The sequence below is a fragment of the Vipera ursinii genome (genome assembly GCF_947247035.1).
Source record: "Vipera ursinii genome assembly, chromosome: 2".
Classification (NCBI taxonomy): domain Eukaryota; kingdom Metazoa; phylum Chordata; class Lepidosauria; order Squamata; family Viperidae; genus Vipera; species Vipera ursinii.
In genome coordinates, this window is record NC_139513.1 from 73,334,127 (window position 1) to 73,359,175 (window position 25,049).

Here is a 25,049-nt window from a genome sequence, read left to right on the forward strand (position 1 = left end):
TCTCCCGAACGCAACGCGGACACAAAATAACCCGAGTGCATAAAACCCCGCCTATCGAGCCCCGCATCCAATCAGCCGCGCGCGCCACCAGAGACGTCAGATCGTCGGTTTGCCAATGAAAAAGGTGTTGACTCCGAAACACTGAGGCTCTTCTCGCTCGAGCCTTCGTTGGTTGGTTGGCGAAGATAAAGAGGTAATCGGGATTGGCCGGCGCAGCGGCGATAAATTTTAATTTCTGAAGTGCTCCCTTATTTATTTATTTATTTATTATGTGTGTGTGGGGGGGGGGGGTTAGGGCTGATGGAAGTCCAAGTCCAAACCATCGGGGAGGTTCCCAGGTTGTCCGCAGCTCATCTTTTTTCTCTTGCTCTGCGAACGAGGGAGCAAAACTAGCTTGTTTTGGAGGCGGTGCATTCTAGCTTGTGAGCCAGCCAGCCAGCGTTGCTAATGATCTAAATTCCGTCCGGGTTCATTTTGCTCAACTCTGAAAAAAATTCAAAGCTCTCGTTTTTTTCCTTTAAGAAAGTTAGCTGGGTTGCCTTTGATCAATTCATTCTTGCTCAGGCCAACTTGCTGCCGTCCGTTATAAAAAAAAATAATACAGGCGAGATTAAAAAAACAAATTAAAAAGTTGAACTGGATTTACCTTTTTAGCCTGATCGTTTGTTATCTTTCTAATCTAGTCTCCCAGAGGTTACTGCTGCATATTTCAGTTTTAGGTACCTGATTTTAAGCTCTTAAATTGTGATTATTATAATAAAGAGACCGTTAAAAAAGGAAGCTGCTGTTTTAGTGATGATAATAAGTAAGACTGTCTGAAAAGTATTCCCTTGTAGAAATTATTGTTTGCTCATTTTAGGTTTCAGTCTGCCTACAGGATGGCACTGAATATGATCCAGGATGTCGAGATATCTCTGCCATTTACTCCAGAACTTCCTCTTACTCCAGTGTTGACTCTCACTTGGGATTTCCAAAACCTTAGCACTTTAGCAGGGTAATTCTCCACCCCACCCTATTTGATACCATGATGCTGGAGTGGAATATTTTCTCTTTTTCCAAAGGCATGGCACTAGAATAGAATAGAATAGAATAGAATAGAATAGAATAGAATAGAATAGAATAGAATAGAATAGAATAGAATAGAATAGAATAGAGCTGGAAGGGACCTTGGTGGTGGTCTAGTGCTAATCTGAAATTTTAATTTTTTTCAAATAATCATACTAGGGGAATACTGTATGCCCAAGAACTATGGCATTCCATTTATTAAAGTTCCCAAATCCATGGTTAAGCAATATATTTAATTTTAGGAAAAATTAATCATAGCTAAAATATGAATAAGCGATCTCCAGGTCTTCACCAGACATAAGTAGGTATAAAGACTCCATAGTGGCTCACTATAGTTACTTTATAGTTCAGATAACATGCCAACTTTGTGTACACTGAGTTTGGTAGTTAGATAAGGAGAAGGTTTATGAACTACCTGTAAATCATTCGGTATATAATCTTGCTTGTTAAGCAAGCCCAAGAGCATTTAGAGCAGGGCTCTTCAAACTCGGCCCTTTTATGACTCATGGACTTCAACTCTATCAAGAGCCTTGGTGGAGCAGTGGGCTAATGCCTCCTTAAGTAACACCAGCTGCCTGCAATTAGTGCAGGTTTGAGTCCCACCAGGCTCAAGGTTGACTCAGCCTTCCATCCTTCTGAGGTAGGTAAAATGAGGACCCAGATTGTTGGGGGCAATTAAGCTGACTTTGTAAAAATGCCGCTGGGGGGGGGCGAAAGCCCTAATAAGCAGGCATATACATAGAATGAAGGCTATTGCTAAGCACATTGATTTGAGCTTCTTAGATTGTAAGCCGCCCTGAGTCTTTGGAGTAGGGCGGGATATAAATGGGATTAAAAAAAACTCCCAGAATTCCTCAGCCAGGCACACTTGGCTGAGGAATTCTGGGAGTTGAAGTCCATGAGTCATAAAAGGGCCGAATTTGAAGGGCCCTGATTTAGATGGTCAGAGAGAGTGACTTTTCACAGATTCTCTGTTTAACCAGCAGTTAATGGCAAGAATAATAAATTGCAGCTTTGAATGTAGGGGAAGAGGGTAATTTTTAAAAAAATCCATTTCGGGGCTCTGACTGTTTTAGATCTGATATGGGAGCCATAAGCTTTAGTAGTGTGAACGGACAGACTTAGCCGTTTTCTGACTTTTTTACATTGATTTCAATAAGACTTGACTAAGTTGGCCTTGATCCAATCAATAGCAATCTTAAGTAGCATCTTAGATGAGACGTTATTTTCTAGGGATATATTGGAATGGAATAGGAAGGGACCTTGGAGATCTTCTAGTCCAGCCCCCCCCCCTCAAGCAGGAGAACATACTATCTCAGACAAGTGACTCTAGCCTCTTCTTATATTAAAATGTGGGGAGCTGTTTTCAAATATAATATGTCAGTTGATGTATGAGACTGTCTAAAGGTATTCATCCTAATATAACTTATGTTTTTATTTCTTTGGTGTGATGCTAATTTGTGTGGATTTCAGTGGTGCATTGCTAATGTGTGTGGATATGTGTATCTACTTGCCTACTCACAATTTACAGGGATACACCAAGATGTTGCTTAGATCTGTCCAATCTCAGCAGCGGAGAAGAGAAAATTGCTTTCACCTTCAGTCAGTCTCCAGGAGCACTGGAAACTGGTAATAATTGCTGCCTGCTCTAAGAGTTTTAGTTCTGCTGTTAATAAGCAGTTTATATACAACATATAGGTACTCCTCAACTTACAACAGTTCATTTAGTGACTGTTCAAAATTACAACAGCACTGAAAAAAGTAACATGGACATTTTTCACACTTGCAACCGTTGCAGCATCCCCATGGTCATGTGATAAAAGTTTAGATGCTTGGCAACTGATTCACATTTAGGACAGTTGCAGTATTCCAGGGTCATGTGATCCCCTTTTGCAACCTTCTGACAAGCAAAATCAATGGGGAAGCCAGATTCACTTAACAACCGCTTTGGTAACAATTGCAGTGATTCACTTAACAATTGTGATAAGAAAGATCATAAAATGGGGCAAAATTCACTTAACAAATGTGTCGCTTAGCAACATAAATTTTGGGCTCAAGTGTGGTTGTAACTCAAGGACTACCTATACATATAAAAGCAAGTTTTGTTGACACAGACATATCATTTCAACTCTTATATGAACTCTAGTATTCTAACCAGTTTAGGTAATTACTAGAACTAAAGCTAAGAGAAATTGTCTTAGATTGATTTTTAGTAACCTCAAATCCAATTATCTGTACTATTTTATTTAATATATTTGTTTCCCAGGCAATATATTGATGTGTTTATAGATAATAACAAACCTAGAAATAAACCTAAGCCAGATATTCATGTAAATTTCACTGCTGTATTCCAGGTTTTTCAAAAAGTATAGAGCTACGTACCTGTACACACAGCTTCCTCTTTTATCTATTGAAGTACAATACTCCAATTACAGTTTACTGCCAAGAAATATAGTTTATAAAATTTCCTTTTTAAAAAAAGATTTAAAAAATTGCAAACCACTCCTTGATTTCACCACTTGTAGTATGTTATCTATATAATTTCTTATATGATGAGCTTGGTTTAATAGAGCTATGTGGTTTCTTATGTGATAGGCTTGTGTTTATGGTTTGGGGGACTCTAGCAGTATCTTAAACAACTGAATATATTTTGCAAGCCTGTATTCCACATTGATTGGACTTCTTTAGCTCAACCAGGATAACTAATTTATCCTGATAGAAGATGACTTAATCAGTTCACTCTGATTTGAATTCCTGAAGCTCAGGTGTATTTGCTATTTAATAGTATAACTACTCCTAGGTTTTCAGACTTCTATTTTCTCATTTTGTTACTTGTAGATAAAAATAACTTAACAGAATTCCAGGATCAACTGTAAGTTCTACCTACTGATTTTATAGCTTGCTATATTATCTTTATTTTCATTAGGGTTTAATTGATCTGCTCTCAAAACTGAAAATAGTCCTAAATTCCTTTGTAGCACTTCTATTAACTCAGCAGTGACCAATTTTACTCAGCACTGATGTATTAAATAAGTTTGTGCCTCATGCTTAGTCAGACTCCTGGGTAAGAGCCTATTTGCTCCTTTCTCAGATGGTGTGGCTATGCTTAACCTCCACCTCCAAATAAAAAAAACAAATTTAAAAAATGCAGTTCAATCCTTTCCTTTGACGTTACAAATCCTTTACTGTGATTTCATTTTTAGCCCTCAGCTAGCGTCGGATGCAAGTTATTTTCCCAGCCCAAACTTGCCTCATCTTGGATTTATTTATAAAACTTATTGGCCATCCACCCTACCATAGGATAAGTCTGGGTGGCTTACATTTACATCAAAGTTAAAACATAAAAAGTTAAAATCGAACATTAAAACCAATGACACATGGGGAGAGTGGAGGGCGGAGGTAAAATCTGTTATTACTCAATCAACAAACTCCATTGTGCTGTTCCCCCACTGGGGCCCCAAGCCAACTGGCAAAGCCACATCTCTGGGCCCTTACAAAAAAGATAGGAGGGTTGGGACCAACCTTATATCGGGGGGGGGGGGGGGACAAGATGTTCCAGAGGGCAGAAGCCACAGCAGAGAAGGCCCTCCTCCTGGACCCCACAGCCAGGATAATTTGGCTGACAGGACTCGCAACATGCGTCCTCTGCCAGCACAAGAGGTATGGGCCAATCCCAGTGGGGTGAGACGGTCCTTCAAGTAACCTGGACCCTTTCCATGAAGGCCTTTAAAGGTGATCACCAATAGTTGAATTACACCCAGAAGCAGTCTGGTAACCAATGCAGCTTGCAGAGCAGTGGTATTACAGGGGCCATTCTTGGGGCTCTCAAAACTACCCACTCTGCGCCAACTGTAGCTTCCCAATGTTCTTCAAGGTAGCTCCATGTAGAGCGTTTTACAATAGTCCAGCTGTGTGATGACTTGGGACTGAACAATTGAGCACAGGGAATCTTGGTCCAAGAATGGCCGCAACTGGTGCACAACACAAAGATATTCTTACTTAGCATATGGTGCAAACCAAGCCAACTGTGATTTATTCAATAAACTATTGAATGGTTAAACAAAACATAATACATCCCAGGATGTGAAACAGGTATCCATTGTTAATGGATGCGTAGGATTAGATTGGGGTGCATTTAGTATGCTAAATTTTTACTCCGTTCATACCAAGGATCTCTGACTAGCTTTCTTTTTCTCTCAGCAGAGACTCAAGGAAGCAGTGTGTGCAGTTACTCCTGGTAACTAACTTCTGTTATGATGGAGAGACTTTGAAGTGAATCTGAGAACCAGGAGCACCAATTTGTTGCTGCTCTAAGTCTCATATCAACATATAAATCAGTATACATACATACCAAACCAGAACTTGACAATCCCATTCCCCTTGATATTTTAGCCTGAGGTATTGTGCAGCACACCAAGTTACCTCCAGCAAATTAGCAGCGAAATTCACTGCCCTTCGATGAACAAGAGAAATGTGAGTATCTATTGTAGCAGATGGGCTTTTCTATAAGTACCCACAATCTTCTGCCAAGATCTAGGTAGATCTTTCTGCTTCGTGGCAGTGATGTCCGCTCTAGTTTTTCTGATATGGGGAAAAAAATATGGATGATACTTTCCAGAGTCAAAATTGCAGATATTTCTAAGGGTCATGAGGGGGTGAGGCATTTTAACTCAATATCCATGGTAAGCACATTTTGTAGTTGCAACCACAGAAAATTGCAAATAGCCATAAGACCATGATGGAGGAGTGCGGCCATTGTAACTTTGAAATCAGGTTGTAAGCACCTTTTGGGGGGTTTGTTTGAACAGTCAATGAGGACTACCTGTATATTCTGGTAGCTCTTAATAGATTTTTGCTGATTAGGACTAAATGACACGTTTTTACAATTTGAGTATTAATAAGGGCTGAGATATGAAAAGAAGTTTATTGAAATACTGCAGAAGGTGTTCAGTTACTGAAGTTGTTTATACTTGTTTGGAAGAAGGTGAGGATCGGTGATGTAATGCAGCAGGAAAAAAAGGCAACTTTAGATTGTATTAAAAGAAAAGTGTTTTTTAAATGATGAGATAGCTTTACTTTATCCTTTGTTTGCCAACCCCCACTTTATTATTACGTTCGGTTTTGGCACTAGATTTTAAAAAAGATTCGGAAGACCAGGAGAAAAGCAACGTGGAATACACAGGGGAAAAGACCAGTTGCGATACTTTGGTTAGGAAGATTTGAATACAATAGGACTGTAGTATTTTGGACCTCATTGAGTGGAAATCAAAACACATACAGGTACTTTGTGACTTACGACCACAATCAGGGCCAGAACCTCCATCACTAAGTGATACACTTGCTGAATGAGTCATCACGGGGCCACACCCAATGTTATGATCTTTTTGCCATGGTGGTTAAGCAAATCACAGTCATTCATCAGATTGCTTGTTGGAAGCTGGCTGAGAAGGTCATAAGTCAGGGGTGTCAAACTCAATTTCATTGAGGGCCGCATCAGCATTGCGGTTGCCCTCAGGGGGCCGGGTGGGTGTGGCCAGGGTGGGTGTGGCCTACTGGGTGGGCGTGGCTAGAGTGCGTATGGCCTGGGTGGGCGTGGCCAGCTCTACATCGTTCGCATCAAGGGTGCCTATGGGGGCCTGGGCAGGAGTGGGACAGATCTGAGGGTCTCTGGCAGGAGGAAGGTCTCTGGGCCAGGGCCAAGGCAGCGGGGGCCGTTCCCTCATTGTTTCCAGGATGGCTTCGCGGGCCACATGAAACCACTTCGCGGGCCGGATCTGGCCCCCGGGCCTTGTGTTTGACATGTCTGTCATAAGTGGCAATCATGTGACCTTGGGATGCTGCAACCGTTGTAAATATGAGCCAATTCCAAGCACTCAGATCACAGTCACCCAACTGCAGGTCGTCAGTGCAAAGACCACCCAAAAGCCATTTTTTTTCAGTGCTGTCATAACTTCGTATGATCATTAAATGAATGGTCGTAAGTCGGGGACTACCTGTACAGTAAACATTGGCATGTTTGAAAAGCAGTGCACTTCATCTGTAATTGGTTTTCTTTCCAGAAAGCAGAGGATTTAATGGACTGTGAGATGAAATATCTTGGCAGCCCAATAGATTCTTCACGAATCCCAGAAGCCTTGGATAGCTTTTCTGAGCTCTGTTCCAGTGAAAAGGAAGAAACAGAGGTGAGAAGGACGAGTTAAAAGTCACTTTGTGGGCTGTTGTATTCATTAAATAAAACCAGAGAAAACAAGTGTAGCTTGCCAACCATGAATAGCAGCGATGCCAAGTAATAGTGATGTTGGGTCTGCTCTGTTGCAAGGCTGGAGGGAGAGCTAAAAACTTATTTATTTGAACAAGCCGGCCTGGTCTGATGGGTTTGGGGTTTTAATTACTGTTTTTAAGTAATTTATTGTATTCGGGCGCAATGGTTTAATCTGTTTTTAATTTTTGTATTCTGTATTTTTGGTATTTATTGCCCTGTACACCGCCCTGAGTCCTTCGGGAGAAGGGTGGTATACAAATTAAATAAATAAAATAAATAAAAAAATAAAAAAGCCTTTGATAAGAGCCATCTGGATGATCTTTGGGGAAATTGGAAGTAGGAGCTTGTATTCTGTTACACGGAAACATTTTCAAGCGTTAGGGAAAAAAATGGCTAGGTATTTTGTTCAAAGGATAGGTTTAAATATAGTATTCCAAGACATTACAGATAGTCCTCAACTTACAACAGTTCCTTTAGTGACCCTTTGAAGTTACAACGGCACTGGGGAAAAAAAATGACTTACCATTTTTCACACTTAACACCGTTGCAGCATCCACATGGACACATGATCAAAAGTCAGCTGCTTGGCAACTGACTCATATTTATGACAGTTGCAGTGTCCCAAAATCAGGTGATCACCTTTGGCCACCTTCTGACAAACACAGTCAATGGGGAAGCCAGATTTACTTAACTTGTTGTTAACTTAACTGCAGTGATTTACTTAACGACTGTGGCAAGAAACATAAAATGGGGCAAAACTCACTTAACAAATGTCTCATTTAGCAACAGAAATTTTGGGCTCAATTGCAGTTGTAAGTCGAGGACTACCTGTGTAAACATCTAGTGTTCAAGACTGGTCACTGCATTTTTGACAATAATTGTAGTGATGAGAAGTTTATATATTAGTTTTATCCTGAGGAGAAGATTCAGTCTTGACTAGGGACTGATCTCTTAAAACCTAGATATAATTCAGTTTGTTTTTTGCCACTAGCTAAATTGCTAAGAATTTACATTAAAATGTAATTTATTCAAATTCCTATGGTAGCATACTAGAATAAGGAAAATTTCATTCCTTCTGGGATTTCAATAATGAGTTGTTTTAGATTTCCTAATCCAGTAATTTTAGTCATGACATGCAACATTTCTCAAAATATTGAACATTGTTAGCAGAGATTCTGTGAACAACGTCTGTTTCTCTTCTGCCAGATAAAAATGAACACCCCTAATTACAGCTTGCTCCAAAGCCCAACAGAATTTCTTATACTCATTTCTCATCAGTTTTAGAGGTCGGTCACCTCAGAAATACCTCCTTTCTGTAACTGTAGACTTCTAAAGGAACTGTTGTAAGAACAGATAGTCCTCGGCTTAACGACCACAATTGAGCTCAAAATTTCTGCTGCCAAGTGAGACATTTGTTAAGTGAATTTCGCCCTATTTTATGACCTTTCTCGCTGCTGCTCTTAAGTGAATCATTGCAGTTGTTAAGTTAGTAACAGGGTTGTTAAGTGAATCTGGCTTGCCCATGGACTTTGCTTGTCAGAAGGTTGCAAAAAGTGATCACATGACTTATGCAACTATCATAAATATGAATTAGTTGCTAAGTGTCTGAATTCTGATCATGTGCCCATGGGGATGTGGCAGTGGTTGTAAGTGTTAAAAATGGTGTCAAATCACTTTTTTTTACTGCCACTGTAACTTCAAAAGGTCACTAAATGATCTGTTATAATTCAAGGAGTACCTGTAGTAAAATATACGCATCCTTTCATCCCAAAATTTATGTTTTTCTTTCACCCACACAGCCAATCATCTGGAACAATCATCTGGAGCCTTGCCGGCTCCTGGGGCTTCTGCCGAGCCCAGACAGTCCTGCAGCTGCAGCTGCCTCTCCCTCAGGCTTGGGTCACTTCAGCTCATTCTTCTCCTCAGCTACACTTCTCTAGGACGGTCGCGTTCCACCTGCCACGTGGCAAAGCACCACAGGTGGTATGCTTACCACCGGTTGAAAAGCCCTGCTGTAGAGTATGGAATTGCCATCCAAATCCTGGCCGAATTAAAAGAAGGGATGTATTTTTTTGTTAATAGAAGTGGTTCTGTATAATGAAATAGTTGCCGGTTCAGCATAGCCAAATGAATAAGAGAACTCAGAATATTTTGTAAAGTGAGCTTCCCACATTGAAATCCTTCTTTTGTACAACTATTAAAGCTGTAAGTGCCCAAAGTTCTCTTTTAATCTGGCAATTCGTGTTTTTTTTTAAAAAAAAATGTTTTTTTTCCTCCTGTGATTCTTCCACAGAAATCCTTTTCTGGGCACCACTGTAGCAAAGCTGACTTGTTGTCTGGACCACTCCTTGCTCAGGACATCAATATCAGTGAGGTAAATAGGGATTTTTTAAATCAGCAACTTAGTTAACTCAAGTTGCCTTGTAGCCAGTAGCAATAACGTCTTATCTTCCGAATGATCCAGTCTGGAAACAGTGGCATTTAAAGGCTCAAATTTTAACATGTTTATGGCTGGGCCATTAAAACAGTTTGTGGACTGATCTGCCAGGCTGTCAGACTCAGTATTGTCAGAGCTAGCAATACTTATCTACAATTGATAGAAAAATCTATCCCTCCCAATCAGTCAATCCCTCTTAATGAGACTGATGCCTTGAAGCCTTACCAGTGAAATGTAGGGTCCTTCCCTCCTGCTATCTTGATCTCCCTGTTTGCTTGGCACACTAAGGAGGTCTCCATGAACAAGAGCCACCTCTTCCGATCTCCATCTCTGCCAGAAAAACTAAACAGGCCTGCATCAAAGAGGACAGTGAAAAGCTATGATGATGAAACTCCAACTAAGGTGAAATGGAAGAGCAGCCCAATCCAAGAAGGGCCAGATGGGGTAAGAAATAGCTGGATGTGGTCCTCACATCCAAGGCCCTTTTCCCTAAATTCCTGGGTCTTGGTATCGAGGCTAGAATGGTAGTTGGATCAACTATGTCAACAAGAATAGGTGTTTTTCTCTTGTTCAAAGAGAGGGAGACAAAACAGCTATGATTTTTAGAGGAGACCTGCTGGCCAGAAATCTGTTTATTCTCTTTCATCCACTGGTCAGTGGATTACACCTGGTTTACACATTTGAGGAAGCTAACTCTCTTCTATTGTTATATCCAAACAATTAGCATTTAAGAAGTGATACATTGGATTCATTTATAATCCATAGTCCTGCTATCCCTGCATTTATTTGAGCTAATTGGATTCAGATGATGTTCAGACTGCTTTGTAGTTAGTTCACAGCACAGAAGGATTACAGATAGTTCTAAAGCACGGGTGTCAAACTCGCCACGTCACGTGACGTGTCACGACGTATCGCGACTCTTTTTGCATTGCCGGCAATGGGGTGGGCGCAGATTCGGTATGATGAAACCGGCCCATGGGCCAGCAGTTTGACACCCCTGTTCTAAAGGATCATAAACTTTCTTTCATCACTATCAAAGAAATTCAGGTGTTTTGCTCCAAGATTTTGCACTAGCTTTTGTTGAACTGCATTTGTCAATTAAAACTCATTCACTCAATTTAGAGAGCCTCTTGAAATTTATTTTTAATGTAGCATCCCAGATAAGTTTCCATTTAAAAGGCAACAGTCCCAATACTGATCCTTAAAGAATTCTACCATGTACCTCTTGCCATTAGGATAATAGTCCATTTATTCCTAATTGCTGCTTTAAAATTACTGTTTTAAATCTTTTTATTCTAAGTTCTTCATGATCTGTTTTGTAACCTTTATTGTCCATTTGTATTTCCACTGTTTGTTTTGTTTTCATTTGGTTAAGAATTCTTTTTTAAAAAAATTGATGCTTCCTTGCACTCATGTAATTTCTGATTTGCTCATTAACTGAACTGGGATCCTCCTATATTTATGGGGCCATTCTTGATCCCAAGTCTGTTTATAGTTTTCTCATGGTTTAAATTCAGTGGTGTTGGTCAGACTGACAGTTGAGTCAGTCAGTGAATGGCATGTCAAGGGTCCCATTATGCTTGTATCTTAAGTTTTCCTCTAGTGTTAAATATTTCAATTCTCCTGCTTTGACACAGATCTTTGTATTTTTTGTAGAAAAATTTAAGCATGGTTTCAGTTAATACTTTGATATTTCAAGCTTTTTCATACACAGAAGACTGATCCTCGCAGTTATTTCTCTGCAAATGTATTGATGGATGGCCTGCTCATTTATAGGTTATGCTTTTGAAGAAAACAGCCTCCCTTCCTGACATTGAGATTGTCAGAGCCCTTGATCAAGACCATGGCTTCAGGAAGTTAATTGGTGATTTCTCTGGTGTAGGTGCCTTCTTGCTTCTCTAATTCTTTTTTTGGGTGGCTAGGAAGAAGAATCCCCTTCATGGATTACTGCCTTGTCGTGGCGAAGGGGCTTGCGTAACTCAATGAAGCTATGAGCTATGCCATGCAGGGCCACCCAAGACGGACAGGTCATAGCAGAGAGTTCTGACAAAACGTGATCCACTGGAGAAGGAAATGGCAACCCACTCCAGTATCTTTGCCATGAAAACCCTATGGACAATACAAAAAGGCAAAATGATATGATGCTGGAAGATGAGCCCCTCAGGTCGGAAGGTGTGCAATATGCTACTGGGGAAGAGCAGAGGGCTAGTACTAGTAGTGCCAGAAAGAATGAAGCGACTGGGCCAAAGCCGAAAGGATGCTCGGCTGTGGATGTGTCTGGTGGTGAAAGGAAAGTCCGATGCTGTAAAGATTTTCTGAAGCAGTAGGCATGAGCTTAAATGGACTCCAGAAGATGGTAGAGGACAGGAAGGCCTGGAGGAACGTTGTCCATAGGGTCGTGATGGGTCGGACATGAATTCGCAGATAACAACAACAGGAAGAAGAATGCTGACTTTGCCCATGCCTTGCTATGCCAAACCTCCCCTCCTACTAACTGAACAATGCTGCTGGGTGATTTAAGACTTCCAGTTAAGAATTGTATGAATAGCAGCAGCTCATACTAGCATAATGCCAACTACTTCACTTTTGGAAATTCTAATAAGCATGGTTCTAATGCACCAAAAGGGACGCGGTGGCTCAGTGGGTTAGGACGCTGAGCTTGTCGATCAGAAGGTCGGCAGTTTGGCGGGTCGAATCCCGAGTGCCGCATAACAGAGTGAGTGCCTGTTACTCGTCCCAGCTTCTGCCAACCTAGCAGTTCGAAAGCACGTAAAAATGCAAGTAGAAAAATAGGGACCACTCCGGTGGGAAGGTAACAGCGCTCCATGCGCCTTTGGCGTCTAGTCATGCCAGCCACATGACCACGGAGACGTCCTCGGACAAGCGCTGGCTCTTTGGCTTTGAAATGGAGATGAGCACCGGCCCCTAGAGTCGGAAACGACTAGCACGCATGTGCGGGGGAACCTTTACCTTTTAATGCACCAAAATCAAATGAAAAGTCCCTTCCTTAACGGTGTGATGTGAGATTCACCTGTGGTTGGCCATTCTCACAGATTACCAAAGGGCTCTGAAATGGACACTAAATTAACCTGAAATATTCTTGTAACTTTTGAGCATGTTTTATTGTAGACTCTGCCATCTGTGGTAACATTTCTTAGGGAAGAGGTTAATGTGAGTCCCTCTTTCTAAGATTAACAATACTCTGTACTAGTCAGTGTGATGCCCAGCTTAAGATAACTGCCAGAATGCCGTTAATAATTTATATTCTGAATTTTTTTATTACCTAACTAAAAGTGCATATTAATTTTTCCCAGATCCAATGAATCTTAATGTTCTTAAAATATCGAGAGCTCATTTCTGCAAAGAGGCATTGGGATATATATAGAAAATGGAATTTGTGATGAATAAAATCACAAATTCCATTTTCTATATCTGTAGTAAATCTGTTACTCCATTATCCTGAATTCAATTTAAAACAACAGTTACAAGAGCAAACTAGTGGAAAGTGATTGCAAACAAATTTTAAATCTGCCTAGATGAGCTTGCCTGCCTAATAAACTAGAGCGTTGCTTATATTAAATTTGAGCAAAGCAATATCTCTGATACCAATACATAAATAGCTATCCAGGTATAAATGTTGCATGAATTGGTACAATAATAACCAGAAACGGAGTTTTGGGCAAAAGGTTATGGGGCCTATACATTTTCATAATTTTGTTTCTTCAAGCCTGGTGTGATAAATGCACTCCATGCTGCTTTTTTATCCTTGTCACATTCTGCTATTACCATTCTGTGATCCTGATTACTTGAATAATATGTACACTATAATATATTGTGGTGATGTTATTGCAGTGCAACCTTGAGAAACTTGGAATAATCTCCACCATGATACTAGTCACAGTAAACAATATTTGGCTTTGAAAAATTAGGCAAAGCAGGAAAAACTCACCATTTAGCAAACTCTCACAAGGGAGGATATCAAATGTTCATTGATGTTACATATGTAGGAATAAAGTAAAATATACTTAATAAATTTAAATATTCATTGCATCACACACATATATATATATTCCCTCCCACCCCTTCCTGAGAGTAAATGGATTTTCAGACAAAAACATTTCAGGCAATAATTTTCAACAGTGCTTGAAATAGCTCAGAAAAAACAACTTAGTATATGGCCCCAACAATTATATTGTCTTCAAAGCATGTAGGAAGTTTTGAATAGGGAGTCATAATGTATATTTATTATTTTGCTTCTTAATATACATGTAGGTGAAATATTAGCAAATTTACTTTGGGGCATTTTCTCCTGAATCTAGTGTATCTTATTTCCCAGCAGTTGCATTCAGGATTACTTTGCTGGTGTTAGGATTTATCTAGCTGAGGCTTGAAAAAGTTAGAGAATCTTTTGAATTGTAGAAATTTTAAACATGAATGTGTTTCTCTAGGTGTATGCATTGCCAACAGTCACAGGAAGGCATTCAGATCTGAGATATATCACTGCGGATACTGTGAGCAATCATGCCTGCTTTAAAGAGCCTTGGTGGAGCAGTGGGCTAATGCCTCCTTAAGTAACACCAGCTGCCTGTAATTAGTGCAGGTTCGCATCCCACCAGGCTCAAGGTTGACTCAGCCTTCCATCCTTCCGAGGTAGGTAAAATGAGGACCCAGATTGTTGGGGGCAATTAAGCTGACTTTGTAATAATGCCGCTTGGGGGGGGGGGGCGAAAGCCCTAACAAGCAGGCATATACATAGAATGAAGGCTACTGCTAAGCTTGTAAGCCGCCCTGAGTCTTCGGAGAAGGGCGGGATATAAATGGAATTAAAATAAATAAATAAATAAAAATAAAGTGTTTATATGTCTGACTTTCTCATTCCTTTTGACTTTGCAAATACTTTCTCAGACCAGCTGAATTCTAGCTGTACCTCCTTTTTATTTGGGGTCACTTGGTTCTGTAAAAGTTTCAAAAGATAGCTGAGCGGATCTTGCTGTAGTACCTAGCAAGCTTCTCTGTCCATAACATTCTTTGGTAGAGTGTCGCTAAGTGACTTCAGCTACACCATGGTCTACTTTTTAATGGGTAATAGGTAATAAGTAAAGGGCTATAGGTGGCCTTTTGCCGGTAGGGAGGGAAGAAAGATTTATTTATTCCATGTTTATTGAACTCTCCAGCCAAACTGCTTGGGGATAGCATTTATTCTTTGACTTCATAATAACTCTGTGAGTTAAGTAAAACTAAGAGATGAAGATTACATCAGTGTGGTTGCCATTCTGCTCTCTTTACAGATGGTAGCACTGCTCCACAATCAATTTCAAAGCCTTATATATATTGTTGACTGCCGCTATCCCTATGAATATCATGGGGGCCACATCAAGGTGAGGGATTCATATTCTGGATGAACCGTGTTCTGCAAAGGAACTCATATGTAACATGCTTGAGGACTGTTGACTTTAATAGCAGCACTCCTGGTCAGGTGGTCTTCTGTTATGTTGAAGTAGAAACCGCCCCCCCAGCCATGATCTGTGGCCTGCTTATACTTTGTTTCTTTTTACAGGGGGCCTTGAATAGCCACAGGCAAGATGACTTATTTGAACTTTTCCTGAGGAAGCCTCTGCTTCCATCATCACCACAGAAGCGCCTCATCCTTGCATTCCATTGTGAATTTTCTTCTGAAAGGTGTCCCAAGATGTGAGTGTGGACCACAGAAGGCTGTGGAGGGGGAGGGGACATTTTGGAAAAAGTAAACAGATGGTTTTGGAAGTTCCTGGATAGGCAGGATAATCAGCTGCCTTGCTATGAAGGTGTCGCTACCTGAGGGAGGAAGACCGAGCCATGAATGAATATCCTGCCCTGCACTATCCTGAACTTTATGTTCTCCAAGGTGGCTACAAGGAGTTCTTTCTAGAAAACAAGGTAACAATGAGACAAAGACTGTTACATTATGTAGAAATGCATTTTATCTGTCAGATACTGATGATAAAATAGCAAAGAATCATATCTTCTTTCAGTATTCCATATCTTTTTACCTAGATTGATTTTAAACCAAGGAACATTAACCTTTGAACACTATGGTAACAAAAGTGAAAATCTGTCTAGTAAGAAGCAGTTAAGAATTAGATACGATTTGTATAAAGATTCAGCCAGTTTAATTTAAAACTTTTTAACTAATTAGCACCAGGCAAGTTTCTGGATATTCCATTTCAGGTAAGGTCTTAATCTCTATTCACTTCACTTCTGGAAAAGATACATCATAGGTTTCTGTCACTGATTTTACCATTTAGATTTCTATGTAGCCCTACCTATTTTGATTCAAGCTACAGAGTACTATAGAGATTGAAATTGTTGTTGTTAGCTGCGAAGTTGTGTCTGACCCATCGCGACCCTATGGACAACATTCCTCCAGGCCTTCCTGTCCTCTACCATCTTCTGGAGTCCATTTAAGCTCACGCCTACTGCTTCAGTGACTCCATCCAGCCACCTCATTCTCTGTCGTCTCCTTCTTCTATTGCCCTCAATCTTTCCCAGCATTAGGCTCTTTTCCAGTGAGTCCTTCCTTCTCATTATGTGGCCAAAGTATTTGAGTTTTAGCTTCAGGATCTGGCCTTCTAAAGAGCAGTCAGGGTTGATCTCCTCTAGGACTGACCGATTTGATCGCCTTGCAGTCCAAGGGACTTGCAGGAGTCTTCTCCAGCACCATAGTTCAAAGGCCTCAATTCTTTGGCGCTCAGCCTTTCTTATGGTCCAACTTTCACTGCCATACATTGCAACTGGGAAGACCATAGCCTTGACTATACGCACTTTTGTTGACAGGGTGATGTCTCTGCTTTTTAGTGTGCTGTCTAGATTTGCCATTGCTTTCCTCCCCAGGAGCAAGCATCTTTTAATTTCTTGGCTACAGTCCCCGTCTGCGGTGATCTTGGAGCCCAGGAAAATAAAATCTGTCACTACCTCCATTTCTTCCCCATCTATTTGCCAGGAATTGAGAGGACCGGATGCCATGATCTTGGTAGATTGAAATTAGCACTTTGAAATGAGTCAAGATCTTTTAAAATGAGGAAAATATTCTGTTTGACAAAAGACACGGTATTTTGTATAAACTGACATCTACAAGTTCTTCGGAGGCAGCCCCACGGACAATACATCCCTGGGTCTAATCTAGAACTCTGCATCTCCCAGAGTGGTGCTTTTAGGCAGATTGTTGGGCAAAGATTTTGTTTACTAGATGCTGTCCCTATTTCAATTATGTTCAAACTTAGCATATTGTTTGGAAAAGTATGTAACAGTACTATGCTTAAAGAATCTTTAAGAACAAAAAAACGCTGCATTTTATAATGCATCAGAAAAAAAGAATGCAGTGATAAAACAACTGAATATCCTTTTCATATGCACTAAGACAGGTAAAAGTGCTGGACTAGAAAGTGGAGATCCAGGTTCAGATTCTCAAAGCCATGAAGCTTACAGGGTATATCCTGGCAAATCACATGCTGTCAAATTTATCTACACAGGGTAGTTGATACTGGATATAGAAAAAGAAAACAAAAGTGGGGGGAACTATGTACCCATAGGGAAGTGCTTTGAGAAATCAAGGGGAAAAGATTTTCACACATTACTTGTGTTTGGTTTGGAACACCTAGATCCAGATTTGGGAAGAAATGGCATCGAGGAATGACACGGGGGTTTTATTTTTGCACTCAATAAGGCATCCAGAGTCACAATCAAGTGGAACAGTTTATAAATTCCATAGATGAATCAACAAAGGGAAAAGCAATGTGCCTAGGATAGGGGCTTTTCCCCTTATCCCATTCATATCTTTTCTGTTTTCTCAACATTTAATGGGGGGGGAAATTACGAGATTTTACTTGTTTTCTCCTATAAATCAAAGAACCATAATATACTGATTCTCTCTCTTTTTTTTAAGAAGTTGTATGTTGTTATTTTTGTGACTAATTGTTTTGATTAACTAAATTGTGGGCTTTAAGTTATGGAAATATATATCATCATTGATCTTTTCTGACAGGAGCTGTGACAACCACAGAGTTACTGTCCCATGGATCACCAGGATTTCAAGGCAGAGATGGTCAAGTTCCATGTTAAAAGTAAGAGCTGGGTAGGGGAACTGAGGCACAGAGATCACATTGTTCGCCTCATGAAGCTATGAGTTCAGAGACAATAGCCAGGAGGAAACCTCCTCCAAAAGGTCTTTCCTTGGCTAAAGGAAAAGCTGAAGCTTCTGTAATATGCTGAAAGGCTAAGAAAGTGAGCTTGCCAGGACCTAGCAGCCCTGGCGGGGGTTACAACGAGGAGAGCTCCGAAATGCAGAGGTCCCTAGTCTGAAAGTGCTGTGGCCAACTGCATACATTCCTAATGGAACACACTCGTTAGAACTGGCAATGGCCGCTGTGAGAAAATGCCTAGAATGTTTCCTAAGGCAGCAGGCTAAGCTGCTCTCTAATCCAGACTTTAAGCTAGTTGTCAGCAGGAGACTTAACTCTTTTCAAATGTTACCTTAAGTTTTTGACACGTGAGTGCCTTATTTTAATGGAAGAATAAACTGTTCTGGAAGATTATCAAAGGTTGTTTAACTGTGTATCCAGTTTTGTGCACATATGTAAGTAATAGCCTGTAGTAGCAGAAAAATTAAACACTCATTTGGAACAATACCATACAGATGGGAAGAAAAAGCAAGAGAAAGTCATTTCATACTTGTTTTCTTTTAAGGGGGTATCTTTTTCTTCTTCTGAGTATCTTAGCGAGGTTGTAGATGAGTGATACGGTATAGAAAAGTATAATAAGCTACTATCACCCATACCTTCAGATCTTGTATATTTGCCTTTCAAGGTGAGTTACTTCGTCTCTTGCAGTTCTGGAAAATGTTTTTTAATGATAGCATATGTGAGCAATTGCAATTCTGGACAAAAATAAAATTACCTGTTCAAACTTATTCTAAATTAATACTTCTTCGGACAATAAAGGTGACTAAAGGTAAAAGTAAAGGTTCCCCCGCACATGCGTGCTAGTCGTTTCCGACTCTAGGGGCCGGTGCTCATCTCCGTTTCAAAGCCGAAGAGCCAGCGCTTGTCCAAGGACGTCTCTGTGGTCATGTGGCCGGCATGACTAGATGCCAAAGGTGCACAGAACGCGTACGGAACCTTCCCACCGTAGTGGTCCCTATTTTTCTACTTGCATTTTTACTTGCTTTCGAACTGCTAGGTTGGCAGAAGCTGGGACGAGTAACAGGCGCTCACTCTGTTACGCGGCACTCGGGATTCGACCCGCCAAACTGCCGACCTTCTGATCGACAAGCTCAGCGTCCTAACCCACTGAGCCACCGTGTCCCTAGAAAGGTGACTAGGCAACTCTCAAATACGTACCTTCACAATATTGTAAAATTTTAGAGGTTTGTTGTAATTACAAAGGTGGCTCTCCTCCAATGCTTCTTCTCTCATACCTTCAAGACAATGTAATGAGGTAGATTAGATCGAGTCTTGCCCACAAGTGCTTCCTCCATTAAATCCCACTAACACGTTCTTGGAGTTGCCTGAAAAGAAGAGCAATACAGGTAGTACTTGATTTACAACCACAATTGAGCCCAAAATTTATGTTGCTCAGAGAGACATTTGTTGGGTTTTGCCCCATTTTACAATGTTTCTGGCCACATTTGTTAAGTGAATCATTGCCGTTATTAAGTTAGTAACATGGTTGTTAAGTAAATCTGGATTCCCCATTGATTTTGCTTGCCAGAAGGTCACAAAGCGTGATCACATGACCCTGGGACACTGCAACCATCATAAATATGAACTAGTTGTCCACATCCAGATGTAAATCACACGACCATGGGGATGGTGCAATGGTCATAATTATGAAAAATGGTCATAAAAGTCATTTTTTTCCAGTGCCGCTGTTTGAACGGTCACTACAACTGTTGTGTAAGTCGAAGACTACCTGTGTCACTGGGGATTTGAACCTGGGCTAGCCTAACTACACTGCTCTAACTGGCATTCATTTTGAGAAAGAAAGTTGAAAGCACGAGGGGGAGGGTAAAGAATTCCTAAATTAGGAAATTTCAGATGTAAGGTTTTTTTTATTTTATTTTTTTAAATAATGATTTCTTAACATTGGAAGGTTGAGGTGATATTTTCCGTAATTAATTATTTGCTAAAGGAAAGAGTTTCCAGCAGATGGCGCAACTGCCACATTCAGGACAGGAAAGAAAGTGGCTTCTGGTATGGTTAAGTGCATCACCCAGCTGCTGTATTCCATGAATAGTCACTCTAGTCCCCAGGGCCAGTCTGCTTCAGATAGCAAGAAGTCTAGCCTTTTAAGCAGGGCTCTCACCTTGGCCACGCTCGAGGTTTCTGAACCATTCCACTGCTCAAGAATAAAGCCAAGCTGCAGCTGATCAGTGAGGTAGGAAAGTTCTGCCGGAAAGCAGGACAGGCCCAGCCAGCATCTTTTCTAGAGAGTTGCAAAGAAGATGGTCAAAAGGAACAAAGGACTGAGAAGATTTAAAGAGCCAAGAAAGGTGCAAAAGTGGCTTTGATGGAAACGATAGTATTTTGGAAGTGTGCAAAGAAGGCTATACAGGGACAGAGAATATATAATTAAAAGAAAAAGCGATGACATTTGGGATTAAACAGGTGAAGAAATGCTGAGTATTTTTAGAGGTGTTTGGGGATAATATGTCAAAGTAGAATTGTATACACGTTAGAGTGCAAGGAAAAATTATCAAAAGGCAGAACTGCGCAACAAATGTATGGAAGGAAAGGAAGGAAGGAAAAGAGAAAAATAGAAAGAAAAAGGAAAGGAAGGAAGGAAGGAAATGGATTTGGGGGAAGAGGGAAGACCGAGAAAGTGATGCTTAAAAATGAGTGTTGTATGAATTTCCAGAAGAAAAAGCAATATAGGAATTTCCTTTTTCTTATTTTATACCTTTAATTTTGGGGGGCTTGCTATTTCATTCTCCTTTTCTTTACTTGGCAGTATGTTGCTTATCCTGAAAGGGAATAGCATTGAAAGTATACAAGTATGCATTTTTCACCCAAAGCCATATTAGGATATCCTGGATCCTGGAGAATATCCTGCATTTTTATTCCTGATGCTGCTATCCTTACCCGTCAATCTCCCAGGACAGTTTCAGAGTTCCAGGCAAGTGACCCCACTAATCTCCCCGCCAGTCAGGCTTCCCTCCAGCCAGCCAATGGGATGGCTTAGAAATGACAGCCAATTAGTACCTTGCCCTCATTCATTCCTCACATTTCATAGCATTTCCTGTGGAATGAAAGTTCACTGTCAAATTCCCATACCCTAAGGGTGCTGAATTGCAGAGATACAGGGGCAGGAAACTGAACTTGGCTTAGAACTGAGTTTGCACATGGGAAGGACCTTAATGTTAATGGTCCAGGGTAATGGGAACATGTTGAAACTGATTAAACTGCATCACCCAGCTGTTGTATTCATGCAACACATAGCAAATAAGCTTAATAATAATAATTCTCTTATTCAGTCAGGTTATCAGGAAACAAAACTGCTGGCAGTTCTTCAAGTGCTATGGACTATGCTGTATGATGAAAGCTGTGATTCCATATTCTTTAATGCTCTCTCAGTGGTCTGTTTTTTTAAGTTCAAGTAATTGGACAGCCTGTAGATTTGGATATATTTTATGTTTCAGTGTCATTCAGGGTAAACATATGTTAACCATGAATGGATTTCTTGAGCAATGTTATAAACAATATCCTTTAATTAAGACAAAATAATTGTTTTACTCCACAACTATTATGTATACCCCACTAACTACCGGTATTACAGACTTGATTTATTGGACTGTCAGAGGTTTGAAGGATTGGAGCTTCTGGTTTAAGACTATGGTATCTGAATAAAAGTGTAAGTTTCCCCTGATACAGCTTATTCTAAATTATTTTCAGAGGTGGTATATGCATGATATAAACAATGAAATCAGGTTTTATGAAACCAGTTGTCATAGGGAAGACTTATGGCTACAGGTTTCTTTCTTAGAGTATATTGGATTACAACTATTGTACTTTAAAAGCTAGCAGAAGATAGCTAACCACCTGGTGAGTTATTGTTCAGTCCAGGGCAAGATTAAAGTAAAAACTAAATAATTAGAAAGATTTAAAAGCAACTAAGAGCAAAATAAAACTAATCAAAAGTTTGTAAGACAAAATTGGGCATATTGTTTATTTTAAAGTACTTTTGAGTTATTGAAATAGCACGTGCCTATGAAAACTCTTTAAATTTCCTAAGAGGAGTGATTGGATGATTTTGTTAAGGAAATAAGGGAAAATTGTGAAGGATTATGTCACCATAGGACTACAGAATTCCAAATGGGACTAAAGAATTAAGAACAAAGAAAGACTCCCTCTTTTATTATTCTCTTTTTCTGAATTGTAAATTAAAAAAGAGAAACGGCTGCTACCAGGAAAACAGCATAAAATCACAGAAGGGAGGAGAGACTTATTAACAAATAACAGATCAAATAACAGAACAGGGGACTACACCAGAGATTTTACAAAGGATGTTTGCAGAAGTAGAAAAGAATGTTACAAAACCAGTGACACCATGAGTGACTGAATCTGTTAAAATAGATCTGCTACACCTGAAAGGAGAATGGAGGGGGGAAAATTGCAAATATGGAAGAAAATATTAATTAAACATTTGAAGAAATTGAAGAGGTTAAATAAATTAAGGAAAAAAATTAAAAATGGAAAATAAGAATAAACAGAGAGATGGAAAAACATTTAGACAATGTGGCATTGCTGGAATTAAAAAATAGAACTCTGCCTAAGACATGATTTAGATTTAGAGTCATGATTTAGAGATATTTCCTTACCTAAACAGAGAAACAGAATGACCATGGCAAAAAAGCAGTGGGAGTGGGAGCAACTTCTGACTTCCTGCTGGCTTCCCCATTGCTTTTTCCTGTAGGAATCTGACAGGGAATGTTGAAAATAACAGAATAACAGAGTCAGAGGGGACTGAGCAGGTCTTCTCATCCAACCCACTGCTCAAGCAGGACACCCTATACCAGGGGTAGGCAACCTTGGCTCTTTTATGACTCAGGAATTCTGGGAGTTGAAGTCCACAAGTCATAAAAGAGCCAAGGTTGCCTACCCCTGCCCTATACCATTCCAGACAAATTTCTTAAAAGCCTCCAAGTGATGGAGCACCCACAACCTCTGAAGGCAAGTCGCTCTACATGTTAATTGTTGTCACTGTTAGGAAATTTCTCCTTAGTTCTAGATTGCTTCTCTCCTTGATTTGTTTCCATCCATTATTTCTTGTCTTAGCCTCCAACCCCCTAATCATCTTTGTTGTTCTTTTCTGCATTCTTTCCAGAGTTTCAACATCTTTTTTATAATATGGTGACCAAAATTGGATGTGGTATTCTAAATGTGGTCTTACTGAGGCTTTAAAAAGTGGCACTAATACTTAATGTGATCTTGATCCTATCCCTCTGTTGAGGCAACCTAGGATTGCTCTGCCTTTTCTGGTATGATAATGACATGACCGCAGCAATGCATTAACACCAAAATCAGCACACCTTTACCAAATTTCAATCCCATGGGAGTCCTGGGTCCTGGGATTTTGGGTGCATTCCTGCTGTCAGGAATGGCCCCTCATGTCTGCCTTCTCTAAAGGTAAAGGCGCTACAGTACTTCGTCTTATTATTCATCTGCTAAAGCACATGGGAAGTACCTGCCCTTCTGCTCCAGCTGTCCATGTTGACTGTAGCTGTAAGAAATGTGGGGAGGAGGCTCCTGTGGCTCTGTTGTCAGCTGGGGGTGGAGCATGGGCACACCAAAGTGCACGAGACAGATTGATCTGCTGAATGTCACTCATTGTTTTCCTCCGTCTCTTTCTACGATAGTTTGTACAAACAGCAATTCTGTTTTCTAAGAGATGCCAGATTACTACTAAGTGGTGGTCAGCAAGCAATTTATGATACTCTGTTTTGCTGTACCTGTAAAATGTCACTGGTGCTGAAGGCTTAGCTTTCCGTTTTACATTTTCTGCCTATTAACACAAGCACTGCAGAGAGCTGCTTTTTTTTCTGAACAGCTGCTGCCCTAAGGCTCTGGCCCAGTTCTTGCTCTCTTTATGTTCCAGTGCACATTCAATTCAGAGTCGCTTTGGGGAAAAGCAGCTCACTGCCACAAAAAACACAGCACATCTGCAGACTGGAAGAGAAAAACAAAAGACAATATCTTGAGATATGAACAGCTTCTACTTCGTTTGATACCAAAGATAGATACGTTTTTTTAAAACACCTCTGCTCCATATTTTCATTTAAGTTTGTTTCTATATCTTGGAGATAGGACAGAAATTTTCACTTTCATTACAGTTATCCAATCAAATATAGCAACTTCAGATAAATGTATATGGCAAAGTGCATAAAAACGTATGCAATAGTGAGCATTACTTGCAAAAAATGCACATATTAGAAGAATGTGTATGAAAATATATAGAATATTTCTGCACCTTTTTGAGATATGTGTGGACCCTACTATAAGTATTAGCATACTTATGCAACCTAAGGTATTAATGGAAGGTACTACCCTGTTCCCTTCCTTTAGCCCTAATTTTTGAATTCCATGGAAACAGTCTTTCTTGATCAAACCCACATAAAAACAGCATTTTCTTTCTTAGAATGACCAGACATCTTTGGAAAGTTAACAAATACAGTAGGAGGAGAACACTTGCCCATCTTCCTGTGTTGTTCTCTTGTAATTAGCATTGGCAATTATGCTGCTCCCACCCCAGAAGTAACACGGAGTAGATAATATTGAGTCTTCGAGACCAATCATTTTGAATAGACCTGTCTTGCTTGAATTTATGATATCCCTTTTAGAAACCATGGAATTATCAGTCATTGCATCTTATAACAATATGTTCTTCGGCTTAATTATATAAATCCTTGTGCTTGTTTTAAATCTCATATAGTCAGCTTCCCTGGGTGGTCCTAGTCTTTAATCAGAAGAGCATCACTTTTTCCTATCCATTTTCCTCAAACCATGTAAGATTTTATAAATCTCAATCTTGTCCCTACCTTTTTTTTACAAGTCACAAGGTCCTAAGCATTCTAGTCTTTCCTTGCAGGACAGTGTCCACTTATCCCCCTGTTCATCTTGTATGGCCTTGTATACCCTTTTTCTTTCTCTTTTTATGAGGGTTCTTTGCTCTCCAAAGGACTGGATGCACCACAGCATAGCAGATCTGTACAAAATACTTTATTGCAACTTTATTGCCTTCCCCAGCAATAGGCTA

General features: G+C 40.1%; 1 protein-coding gene and 1 long non-coding RNA gene across 2 annotated transcripts; one reads left to right on the plus strand and one right to left on the minus strand.

The window, feature by feature from the left end:
• Positions 1 to 187: 187 nt before the first annotated feature.
• CDC25C (cell division cycle 25C) lies at positions 188 to 17,925 on the plus strand (the record flags this gene model as incomplete). Its single annotated transcript, XM_083351559.1, is given in 17 exon segments — positions 188 to 193; positions 684 to 719; positions 860 to 994; positions 2,597 to 2,694; positions 3,904 to 3,937; positions 5,269 to 5,302; positions 5,458 to 5,538; positions 7,125 to 7,247; positions 9,621 to 9,701; positions 10,053 to 10,208; positions 11,541 to 11,642; positions 14,213 to 14,275; positions 15,053 to 15,142; positions 15,322 to 15,455; positions 15,569 to 15,680; positions 17,785 to 17,790; positions 17,794 to 17,925. Coding segments are annotated over 15 exon segments (1,362 nt in total). The 5' UTR covers positions 188 to 193; positions 684 to 719; positions 860 to 878.
• On the minus strand, positions 17,152 to 23,511 carry LOC310635418. Its single transcript, XR_014491404.1, has 3 exons — positions 23,481 to 23,511; positions 19,139 to 19,305; positions 17,152 to 18,630 (listed from the first exon to the last, which is right to left on the minus strand). It is a non-coding gene; the product is annotated as an uncharacterized lncRNA (long non-coding RNA).
• Positions 23,512 to 25,049: the final 1,538 nt, after the last annotated feature.